The sequence below is a fragment of the Rhincodon typus genome, chromosome 39 (assembly GCF_021869965.1).
Source record: "Rhincodon typus isolate 14 chromosome 39, sRhiTyp1.1, whole genome shotgun sequence".
NCBI classification, from domain to species: Eukaryota; Metazoa; Chordata; class Chondrichthyes; order Orectolobiformes; family Rhincodontidae; genus Rhincodon; species Rhincodon typus.
In genome coordinates, this window is record NC_063370.1 from 14,707,982 (window position 1) to 14,720,958 (window position 12,977).

Genomic DNA, 12,977 nt, shown 5'->3' on the forward strand with positions numbered 1-12,977 from the left:
ATGTTCAGAATGGTAGAAATATTCTGATGAGTGGAAATTGATAATTCCCAGCCTATCTCTTCCTCACCACGTGTTTGGCTGATATAGACATTGATAACGATGTGTATCATTCAGGAGTGGTTAGTCTTCCCACAAAACATGTCTCGAGTAAGTAGGTCAACCTTTTTACCTCAGTGTAAGGAATATGTACCCTCGGTCCTCCATAGCCCTGCTCAGTGACAGCAGGAATGATCTGTTGAACACATGGCACTGCTGCACCAGTTTGATCGAGCTGACTGTAAGTGAAATTCACTAGCGGTTATTTCAAAAGAGATACTCTCCACAGAGACATTATGAGATGGGGATGTAACTCTGACTAGAGTTGATGTCGGAGGTGATGCCAATCTTGATCCATGCCTATGTAGATCTTCCTCAGGCTCTGGGATCCTTGGGCAAAGGCCCCTAGAACCTGGCTTGGTAACAATGGCCCCATTATTACACCCTAAAGCTTCTATTGTTAGATACCAGTTGGCTGATCTTCTACTGAGGCAGAGGGCGAAGGCCAGAAGACCACTGAAAATGTCTGTCATCCATTCTGAAACAGACACCTATGACATTATTCAGATTCTGGGCAAAGGGACGTTTGGTGAGGTGGCAAAGTGCTGGAAGAGGAGCACCGGCCATTTTGTTGCCATCAAGATCCTCAAAAGTGACTCATATAGAGCTCGTATCATCAAAAACGAATTAAAAATGTTAAGAGTGCTGGGGTCAGTGGACCCTGACCAATACCACTTCATCCGATTCTACGAATGTTTCCATGATGATGTAAAGTCATACTTGGTGTTTGAGCTCATGGAACAGAACATATTTGAGTTCCAGAAGGAGAACAACTTTGCCCTCCTCCCAGCCAGGCACATACGGACAATTACCACCCAGGTCCTGAGGGCACTCCAGAAACTTAAAGACCTATCAATCATCCATGCTGACCTCAAACCAGAGAATATCATGATCATTGACCAGAAGCGATTCCCCTTCCGTGTGAAAGTGATTGACTTTGGATCAGCAAGCATATTTCATGAGGTGCGGTACGTTAAAGGTAGGAGTACATGCTGGCTCCCTATTTACTGACCTTTTGGCTGTGCTTGGGTAAGCTCTCAACCTGGTGGTTATCAGGCTTACAGTGCCAGCCTACCACATGCCAACTCTGCCCAGATCTGAAGAAGAATTTCCAAATGTCTTCCAACAATGGCAGCATTTATACAACACCTTTAATGCAGTACAATGTTCCAAGTGAGCCTGATGGGAACATTATCAGACACTGAGACACATCCTTATTGGGATAAGTACACAAATGGTTGGTCGAGAGAGATTTTAAAAGAACATCTGAGAGGAAGATAGACCAAGGGGTTTAGGGAGAGAATTCCAGTGTTTAAGGCCCCAGGCAGCTGATGGTGTGGCCTGTAATGATGGAGTGATTTAACTCAGGAATGCACAAGGGGCCAGAATTGGAAGAGATCTCAGAGGGTCGTAGTTAGGGTTAGGGATGAGTGAAGTTTGGAGGGATTTGAAAACAAGGATGAAAATATAGAATTTCAAAGAATTTTTAAGTTTCCTCCTTACTAAAAGCAAACTCATTGCTTCTCTTGTTCTCTTTGTTCCTACAATCCTTTTTCTGCTGCAAGCCACGGACATTTAAAATTAAATGTTAGCATCACCCAGTTGCTCCACTTTGATGTACCTTACCCTTTCACTTCAGATGAGCCACAATCTGGTAGCTTGTATCTTGACTAATAAGAGGTTTAACAGACTGACAGAATCGCGACAGTACAGAAGGAAGCCATTCAGCCCATCTTGCCTGCACAGACTCATTAAATGAGCGTCTTTGCAGAGTGCCGATCTCTTACATATTCCCCCAATTCTTGCACATTACTTTTAAACAGTTGACCATCCAATGTCCCTCTTGAATGCCTCAATTGAACTTGCCTTTGCCACAGTTCCAGACAGTGCATTCCACACCCGAATGACACGCTGTGAAAAAGATTTTCCTCACTTAACCCTTGCTTTCTTTGGAGATTGTTTTAAATCTATGCCGTTTTGTTCCTGTTCCTTTTACAAGCAGGAACCATTTCTTCCTACCTGCGCACCCAGCCTTCTCATGATTTTGAAAACCTGTCAGATCTCCTCAACCTTCTTCTGTCCAAGAGCAGTCCCAACTTCTTCATTCTATCCTCATCACTGAAGTTTCTCATTGTTTGAACCATTGTTGTAAATCATTTCTGCACTCTGTCCAAGGCATTCACATCTTTCCTACAGTGTGATCCCCACAACTCTACACAATACTCCAGCTGACGTCTAACAAGTGTTTTGTATAAATGCAAAATCATCTCCCTGCTCTTGTACTAAATGCCCCTATTAATGAAGCCAATGAAAGGTTTTGTTTGAATGAATAGTGTGATTATATTCATCCATAAGGGAGTTACTGAAAAGAGGTCACAAGTTAAATTTTTTTGATTTTGATTTTGATTTTGGCTTTATTGTCACATGTACCAAAATAAAGTGAAAATCTTTGTTTACGAGCTGTACAGTTTGAGAAAGTAGAGCATAAGACCAGAGGAGATAAGGGCAGAAGTAGGCCATTCATGCCTTGGGACTGTATCGACATTTATTCAATGGACTAAAGTTCCTTCCATAAACAGCCACTGGAACATGGAATACATGCAGCAAGTGGTTGGAAAAAACCATGGCATTTGTTAAATTACAGAAATAAACAGGGGAGAGGGCAGGGCACGTGATTAGTTTTGGATTGATAAAGAGATTTAGAGACAGAAAAGCCAGCTTGTGTTTAAGGTGATGCCGAGGTGGGGGAGCATGGAGAGTAAGAGAACGGGTCATGCGATTGATTTGGGAATAATACGGGGCTCAGGGAGAGAGAAAGACAGCGCCATTTGTTTTGGATTGTTCTTGCACAGAAGCCAGCTAAACTCAATGAGCTGAGGGGTCGCCTTCAACACTGTGACCAGCAATGTTTCTGGAAAACATCTTGCTGATTGGATCGATTTGCACTGGTAGAGTCTGGATTTGATAGAGACGCTGGGGGCTGGAGTCTGTAATGCCATGTGCTGGTCCCAAGCTTCTAGACAGAAATTCTCTTTTATCTCCTGGGCATGAAGTGACTACACACTGCACTGTTACAGGCTGCTTTGTCTAGCAATTTGTGACTGTTCAGTCCCCCGTATCACTAGCTGGTCTTTAACAGAGGAAGATTCTTTTGTTCTTGATAAACATTGTATGGAATACACAAAGAAAGCAAAGAATTGCAGATGCTGGAGATCTGAGAAACAATGACAGGAACAATGCCTATTTAAAAGGTCATGTAACTTGCGCTTGTTAAAGGGACAGACATCTAATGTGTGCTATTTGAAGGGACAAGAACCTAACATGCACTATTTAAAGGGACAGACATCAATCACGTGCTATTTAAAGGGACAGGGATCTAAATTATGTTATTTAAAGGGACAGACTTCTAACCTGAGATAACAAGGCGTAGAGCTGGATGAACACAGCAGGCCAAGCAGCATCAGAGGAGCAGGAAAGCTGACTTTTCGGGTCTGGACCCTTCTTCAGAAATGGGGGAAGGGAAGGGGATTCTGAAATAAATAGAGAGAGACAGGGAGGCAGATGGAAGATGGATAAAGGAGCAGATAGGTGGAGAGGATACGGACATGTCAAGGAGGCGGGGATGGAACCAGTAAAGGTGAGTGTAGGTGGGGAGTTAGGATGGGAGTTGGTCAGTCAATGGAAGACAGACAGGTCAAGAGACAGGGATAAGGCTGGTAGGTATGAGGTTGGGGTGGGGGTTGAGGTGGGAGGAGCGAATAAGTGGGAGAAAAGACGGACAGGTTAGGGAGGTGGGGATGAGCTGGGCTGGTCTTGGGATGAGGTGGGGGAGGGGAGATTTTGAAGCTAGTAAAGTCCACATTGAGATCATTGGGCTGCAGGGTTCCCAAGCGAAATGAGATGCTGTTCCTGAAACCTTCCGGTGGCGTCGTTGTGGCACTGGAGGCCCAGGATGGACATGTCGTCCAAGGAGTGGGAGGGGGATTTGAAGTGGTTTGCGACTGGGAGGTGCAGTTGTTTGTCATGAACTGAGCGTAGGTGTTCCACAAAGCTGTCCCCAAGCCTCTGCTTGGTTTCCCCGATGTAGAGGAGGCCACAACGGGAACAGCGAATACAGTATACCACATTAGCAGATGTGCAGGTGAACATCTGTTTGATGTGGAAGGTTTTTTTGGGGCCTAGGATGGCGGTGAGGGGGGAGGTGTAGCGGCAGGTGTAGCACTTCCTGCGGTCGCAGGGAAAAGTGCCAAGGGTGGTGGGGCTGGTGGGGAGTGTGGAGCGGACAAGAGAGTCACGGAGAGAGCGGTCCCTCTGGAAGGCAGATAAGGGTGGGGAGGGAAAAATGTTCTTGGTAGTGGGGTCAGATTGCAGGTGGCGGAAGATGATGCGTTGGATCTGGAGGTTAGTGGGGTGGTACATGGGGACGAGGGGGATTGTGTTTTTGTTGTTATTGCGGGGAGGCGGTGTGAGAGATGAGTTGCGGGAAACGTGAGAGATGCGGCCAAGGGCATTTTTGACCACTGTGGAGGGGAAGTTGGGGTCCTTGACAAACGAGGACACCTGGTATGTCCGGGAGTAGAATGTCTCATCTCGGGAGCAGATGCGGCGGAGGCGAAGGAATTGGGAACAGGGGATGGCATTTTTGCAGGAAGGTGGGTGAGAGCATCTGCTCCCGAGATAAGGGATTCCAGTCCCGGACATACCAGATGTCCTTGTTTTTCAAGGAGCGCAACTTCCCCTCCACAGTGGTCGAAAATGCCCTCGACCGCATCTCTCGCGTTTCCTGCAACTCATCCCTCACACCCCCTCCCCGCAACAACAACAAAAACAGAATCCCCCTCGTCCTCATGTACCACCCCACTAACCTCCGGATCCAACGCATTATCCTCCGCCACTTGCAATCTGACCCCACTGCCAAGGACATTTTTCCCTCCCCATCCTTATCTGCCTTCCGGAGGGACCACTCTCTCCGTGACTCCCTTGTCCACTCCACACTCCCCAACAGCCCCACCACCCCTGGCACTTTTCCCTGCAACCGAAGCAAGTGCTACACCTGCTCCTACACCTCCCCCCTCACCCCCATCCCAGGCCCCAAGCAACCCTTCCACACTAAACAAATGTTCACCTGCACATCTGCCAATGTGGTATACTGCATCCGCTGTACCCGGTGTGGCTTCCTCTACATCGGGGAAACCAAGCGGAGGCTTGGGGACCGCTTTGCAGAACACCTAAGCTCGGTTTGCAGTAAACAACTGCACCTCCCAGTCACGAGCCATTTCAACTCCCCCTCCCATTCCTCAGACGACATGTCCATCCTGGGCCTCCTCCAGTGCCACAATGATGCCACCCGAAGGTTGCAGGAACAGCAACTCATATTTCACTTGGGAACCCTGCAGCCCAATGGTATCAATGTGGACTTCACAAGCTTCAAAATCTCCCCACTCCCGACCGCATCCCAAAACCAGCCCAGCTCGTCCCTGCCTCCCTAACCTATCCGTCCTTTCTCCCACCTATCTGCTCCTCCCACCTCAACCCCCACCCCATACTACCAACCTCATCCCAGCCTCCTCAAACTGTCCATCTTCCCTTGACTGACCAACTCCCATCCTAACTCCTCACCTACACTCACCTTTACTGGTTCCATCCCCGCCTCCTTGACCTGTCCATCTCCTCTCCACCTATCTCCTCCTTTACCCATCTTCCATTCGCCTGCCCCTCTCTCTCTATTTATTTCAGAATCCCCTTCCCTTCCCCCATTTCTGAAGAAGGGTCCAGACCCGAAAAAAGTCAGCTTTCCTGCTCCTCTGATGCTGCTTGGCCTGCTGTGTTCATCCAGCTCTACAGCTTGTTATCTCAGATCCTCCACCATCGGCAGCTCCTACTATTTCTGACTTCTAACCTTCACTATTTAATGGGAAGGGCACCCAACTTGGGTTATTTAAAGGAACAGGTATGCACAACTTGCACAATTTAAAGGGGCAGGCATCTAACTTCAACTACTTAAAGGGACAGGAATCGAACTGGCACTAGTTTAGGGGAAGGGCAGCCAACATGCATTATTTAAAGGGACTTGCTCCTTTTAATGGGACAGGTATCTAAATCGTGCTATTTAAAGGGATGGGAATCTAACAGATGCCATTTAAAGGGACAGATATCTAACTCACACTACTTAAAGGTACAGGAATCTATCCTGCACTTTTTACAGCGATGGGCATACAACACCTGCCCAACTCCCACTATTTAAAGGGACAGGCACCTAACCAGCACTATTTAAAGAGGCAGACATGTAACTTGAGCTGTTTAAAGTGAAAGTATCTAATTTGTGTTATTTAAAGGGATGGGATCTAACCTGCACTATTTACAGGAACCATCATATAACGCATGCTTTTAAAGGGTCAGGCATCTAACTCCCACTATTTAAATGATGGGAATCAAACTAACACTGTTTAAAGCGATGGGTATTTAACCTACACCATTTAAAGTGAATGATATTCAACTTGTATTATTTAAAGGGACAAACATATAACTTATGCTATTTAAAAGGTCTGGTATCTAACTCCCATTTATTAAAAGAATGGATTTAACTTGCACAATTTAAAGGAACAGGCACTAACTTGCGCTGTAAAGAGGAACAAGCATCCACTATTTAAAAGAAAGGGTATTAAAGGGACAGCAACTAAACTATGCTAGTTAAAGGCCAGAGCATCCAACTTGCACGGTTTAAAGGAACAGGCATGTAAATTGTGTTATTTAAAGAGGGGTACCTAATTTAAAGAGGGGTACCTTTCATGCCGTTGAAAGGGACAGGCATCCACCTTGTGTTATTTAAAAGAACAGGCATCTAAACTGCATGAATTAAAGAGATGGTTCTCTAACTTGGGCTATTTAAAGTGACGAGCATCTAACTTATGGTAATTTTAAAAAAGGCTCAGGCATCTAACATATAATATTTACCGGTGCAGGCATTTAACCTCCATTATTTGAAGGGACGAGCATCTAAGTTTCAGTAGTTAAAGTAGTTAAAGTTAAAGTTCAGTAGTTAAATTTGCATTATTTAAATGGCCAGGCTTGGGGCACGAAACTGCCTCACAATATTCCAAATATGACAAGAGCCTTACACAGCCTCAGCAGTACATCTCTGCTCTTGTACTCTAACCCTCTTGAAATGAATGCCAACATTGCATTTGTCTTCCTAAGTGCCAAGTGAACCTGCATGTTCACTTTAAGAGAATCATGAACTAGTGCTCTTAAGAGTCCCTTTGTGTTTCAGATTTCCAAAGCCTTTCCCCATATAGAAAATAGCCTTTGCCTCTCAAATTTTAATTAACCTATTTTTCTAATCAACCTGTGCAAAATGTTATTAAACACCTCTGGGGCAGGTTGGTCTTGAACCCGGGCGTCCCGGGGTCGGAACACTACCACTGCACCACAAGATTCACAGAATTCATACAGTGCAGAAAAGCCCTTCGGCCCATCAAGTCTGTACTGACATAACTACCAGTAGAAGTGTGTTAATCCCAATATCCTACACTTGTCCTGTATCTTTGAATATGATATTTGAAGTACTCATCCAAATATTCTTTTCAAAGTTGTAAGGTTTCTGGTTTTCACTACCTTCCCAGGCAGTGCATTCTAGATTTTCACCACCTGCTGAGGTGTTTTTTTCCCAAATCCCCTCTGAATCTCCTGTCCCTTAGCCTAAAAATATGCCCTCTCGAAATTGACCCCTAAACCAAGGGGAACAGCTGCTCTCTATTCACTGTGTCCATATCCCTCATAATCTTATACACCTCAATCATGTACCCCCTCAGTCTTTTCTGTTTTAAAGAAAACAATCCAAGCCTATCTAGTCTCTCCTTATAGCTCAATTTCTCCATCTCAGGCAACATCCCAGTGAACATCCTCTGTACCCCATTTAGTGCTATCACATGCTTCCTGTAGTGAGGTGACTAGAACTGCACACAGTATTCCAGCTGTTGCTTGACCAATGCTCTGTACAACTCCAACAATACCCTCTTGCTCTTAAACTTTATGCCGTGTCTGACGAAAGCAAGTGTCCCATATGGCTTCTTAACTGTCCTATTCATGTGCCCTGCTAATTTCAGTACATCAGGGTAATAGAACAGAATGCAGAAAATAATGTTAAACCTACAGGGAAGATGCTGAGAAAGACCAACTCTAATATATGTGAGGTCTCTTCATAAGTCTGATAACAGCAGGGAAGAAGCTGTTCTTAAATCTGTTAGTTTGTGTTTCAAACTTTTGTATCTTCTGCCCACTGGGAGAAGGTGGAAGAGAGTATATCCAATGTGGGAGAGGTCTTTGATTATATTGCTGCTATCCCGAGGCAGTGAGAAGTATAGATGGAGTCAATGGAAGGAAGGCTGGTTTTCATGATTGACTGTGCTATATTCAAAATTTTCTGTAATTTCTTGTGGTGTTGGGTAGAGCAGTTGCCACACCAAGCTGTGATGCATCCGGAGAGCATGCTTTCAATAGTGCATCTATAAAAATTGCTAAGAGTCTTTAGATCTGCTGAACTTCCTTAGCCTCCTGAGGAAGTAGAGGCATTGGTGTGCTTTCTTGACTGTAGTGTCGATGTGGATGGATCAGGATAGATCATCGGTGATAGTGGCTCTCCTTTGTCTAATTTGCTCATTACCTCCTCAAAGAATTCTAACAGATTTGTCTTCCTGGCTGACCTTGTTACAATTGCTACAATCTAACCTCAGGCATAGCAGAGAAAGAGACATCTGAAGGGGGACAGTCAACACAGGGCTGAGGGTTTTGAACTTAAATGCACGTGGTATACAAAACAAGGTAAGTGACTCTGTTGCGCAGATTGCAATTGGCAGGTACGATGTTGTGGGTATCACAGAGATGTGGCTGCAAGGGAATCAGGAAAGGGAACTAAATATCCAAGGATACGCATCCTATCAAAAGGGCAGACGTATGGGCAAAGGGGGAAAGGTTATCTTGTTTGTAAGAAATTAAAGTAACTCCTGCTACTTAAAGAGATAGGTATCTAACTTGTGCTACTTAAAGGGACAGACATCTAAATTGGGCTATTTAAAGGTGAGTTACACTATTTAAATGGACAAGCATCTAATTTGCACTATTTAAAAGGACAGATTCCTTACTCTCCCCATTTATCTTTTGCGCTATTTAAAAGAAGACATCTAATGCATGCAATTTAAAGGGACAAGCATCTAACTCCTAGAATTTAAATGAACTGGCATCTAACTTATATTAGTTAAAGGGATTGGAATCTAAATTGCTTAATTTAAAGGGATGATATCTAACCTATGTCAATTAAAAGGACAGGCATCTAATACACACTATTTAAACAGATAGACATCTAGAACATATATAACACAGTGTGGAGCTGGAGCAACACAGCAGGCCAGGCAGTATCAGAGGAGCAGGAAAGCTGACGTTTCAGGTTGGGACCCTTCTTCAGAAATGAGGGAGGGGGAAGGGATCTCAGAAATAAGTCTTTCCGGAAGGAGGGGGATAACTTCTTCAAGGTAGGAATCCCTCGAAGAGGCTTTGGCAGTGGGGTTATAACTTAGAGGTAGTAAGAACTGCTGATGCTGGAGTCAGAGATAAGTGTGGAGCTGGAGGAACACAGCAGGCCAGGCAGCATCAGAGGAGCAGGAAAGTTGATGTTTCTAGAACAGTCTATTTAAAGAGATGAGCATCTAATGTGTTATCTAAAGGGACAGGCATCAAATCCATGTTATTTATAGAGACAGTCTTCTGTGGTATTTAAAGGGGGAGAATCTAACTAGAGTATTTAAAGGAAGTCATCTAACATTTGGTGTCTAAAGGTACAGGCATGTAACTTGCACCAATTAAAGGAATGGAAATCTAAATTGTGCTCTTTAAGTGTCAAGCATATAAATTGCATTATTTAAAGGGACAGCTTATCACTTGTGACATTTAAAGGGATGGGCATGTAACGCTTACTATGTAAAGGAAGAGGCATCTAATTTCCACTGTTTAAAGGATGAGGCATCGAACTTGCACTTTTTTTAAAGGGACAGGCATGTAACTTGAGCCAATTAAAGGAATGGGAAACTAAACTAATAAAAACATCTAACTTGTGCTATTAAAAGGGACAAGCATCTCATTTGTGCTGTTCAAAAATGATGGGCAATGTACTTGTGGTACTTAAAGGGGCATACTTCTAACGTGCTATTTAAAATGACAGCTATCTAACTTGCGCTATTGAAAGGGAAAGGCATCTAATTTAAATTATATTAAAGGACAGGCCTCTATTATGTGCTATTTAAAGGGCCAGGCATCCAACACTGGAACAGACTTCTAACTTGCATTATTTAAAGGGATAGACATCTAACCTGCCCTTTATCAAGTGACAGACATCTAACACGTGGTATTAAAAGGGATAGGTATCTAATGTGTGCTATCTGAAGACACTGTCACCTAACATGCACTATTTAAAGGGACAGGATCTAATTCAAACTGCTTAAAGGTACAGGAGTATAATTCCCACTAGTTAAAGCATTGGGAATCTCTTGTGCTATTTAAAGGGACAGTCTTCTGATGTGTGCTATTGAAAGGCATGGGTATGTAACCTTATTTAATGCACAGGTGCCTAATTATCACCATTTTATGATAGGCATAACTCACCCTATTTAAAGGGACAGGCATCTAATGTGCACTATTTAAAAGGACAGGCAGTGAAATTGAATTAAAAGGGACAGGAATCTACACTGCACTATTTAAAAGGACAGTCATCCAATGTGTGCTGTTTAAAGGGACAAACTCTAGCTCATGCTATTTAAAAGGGATATGCATCAAGATTGGGTTATTTAAAGGGGCAGGAATTGGAATAGGGCTATTTAAAGGGACACCCGTGCCATCTAAAGGGACAGGTCTCTAACTTGAGCTATTCAAAGAGGCAGGCATATATCTCCTATTATTTAAAGGGACAGGCCTCTGACGTGTGCTACTTAATGTGCCAGGCATCAAAAGTGTGCTATGAAGGTGAGCAGGCATCTAGCCCCTGCTATTTAGAGGGACAGGTATTTAAAGGGACAGACATCTAACTTGTTCTATTTAAAGGGGCAGGCCACAACCAATCACTATTTAAGGAGTCAGGCATCATCCGTGCTTGATTTAAGTGAACAGACATTTAATACGGCTGATACTTATTGGGACAGTACCCGCTATTTACTAGAATAAACTTCGAATTCCTGGTATTTAAATTGACAGGTATCTAACTCGGGCTATTTAGAGTGATAGGCATCAAACGTACATTATTTAAAGGGACAGGGATCTGACTCGCACTGTTAAAAGGGGCCAAGCATCTAAGCTGCGCTATTTAAAGGGTAGGGCATCTATCTTTCGCTATTTAAAATGTCAAAAATCTAACACGCTTAATTCCCACTGTTTAAAGGATGTACACCTATCTTTCTTGCACTTTTTAAAGGGACAGACATCTAACTCATGGTATTAAGAGGAACAGAAATCTAATGATCATGATTTAAAGGCACAATCATTTGACTTGTACTATTTAAACGGATGGGCAACTAATTCAAATTATTTAAAGGGACAATTATCTATCTCTCACTATTGAAAGGGACACGTGTCTAATCTACACTATCTAAAGGGAAAAAAAAATCCAATTTTCACTATTAAAAGGGGCAGGCATAAAACTCCTGCTAGCTAAAAGGCCGGGAATTTCTCTTGCGCTATTTAAAGACACAGGCTGCTAAAGTGTGTGCTATTGAAAGGGATGGGCATGTAACTTCCACTATTTAAATAGACAGGTGCCCAATTACCTAATTTAAACGGTCCCTTTCCCGGAGAATTGGCGACATTGTACACTTTTCACTGTACTCCTGTATTCCTGTACTCGAGTACACGTGACAATAAAATCTAAGAGGTCGGGCATCCAACGCGCCCTTTTTAAAAGGGACAGACATCCAACTGATGGTATTTAGAGATACAGGCATCTAAGTTGTTATTTCCAGGGACAAGCAACTAACCTGTACTTTCTAAAGAGACAAATATCTAGCTTGCGATTTTTAATGATATAGATGTGTAACTTGCGCCAATTAAAGAACTGAGAAACTAAACTGAGCCCTTTAAATGACCAGCATCTAAATCACACCATTTAAAGGGATTGGCTTATAACTTGCACTATTTAAAGAGCCAGGTCCTAACTCGCTCTATTTAAAGGGACAGACCTCTAACTCACGCTATTTAAGGGGACAGGCATCAACAGCTTGCTATTTAAACGAACAGACATCTAGCCCCCGATACTTAAACGGACAGGTATCTAATATCCACTCTTTAAAGAAACTGACATCTAAATTCTGCTGTTTGAAGAGACGGGCATCTAACTCACAACTTTGAGGGACAGGTATCTAACTCCTATTTAATGGGACAGGTAACAAGCTCTTATTTAAAAGGACAGTGATCTAATTCATGCTATTAAAAAGGACAGGCATCTAAGCTGTGCTCCTTAAAGGAAAGGACATCCACCTTGCACTTTTACAAGCATGGACATCTAATGAGCTCCATTTAAAGGGGCAGGCATCCAATTCACACTATTTAAAATGATGGCGTATAACTCCCGCTGATTAAAAGACCCGGAGTCTGTCTCTCACTCTACTTAAAGGGACAGTCTTCTAAGGTGCGCTATTAAAAAGAACGGGCATCTAAGTTGTATTATATTTAAATGGACAGGTATCTAATGCCTGCTACTTAAACATACATGCCTCTAACTCATGAGACAACAAGGTGCAGGGCTGGATGAACACAGCAGGCCAAGCAGCATCATAGGAGCAGAGAGGCTGACGTTTCGGGCCTAGACCTTTTCTGATGAAGGGTCTAGGCCCGAAACGTCAGCC

General features: G+C 43.5%; 1 protein-coding gene across 1 annotated transcript in view; it reads left to right on the forward strand.

Annotated features, from left to right (window-relative positions):
• The first annotated feature begins 558 nt into the window (after positions 1–558).
• The window catches only part of LOC109917037 (homeodomain-interacting protein kinase 4-like), a 24,667-nt gene continuing 12,248 nt past the window's right edge, over positions 559–12,977 (forward strand). Inside the window, exon 1 of the mRNA XM_020516811.1 lies at positions 559–1,075. Within this exon, the coding sequence (XP_020372400.1) occupies positions 559–1,075 (517 nt within the window). The remainder of the gene's footprint in view (positions 1,076–12,977) is intronic.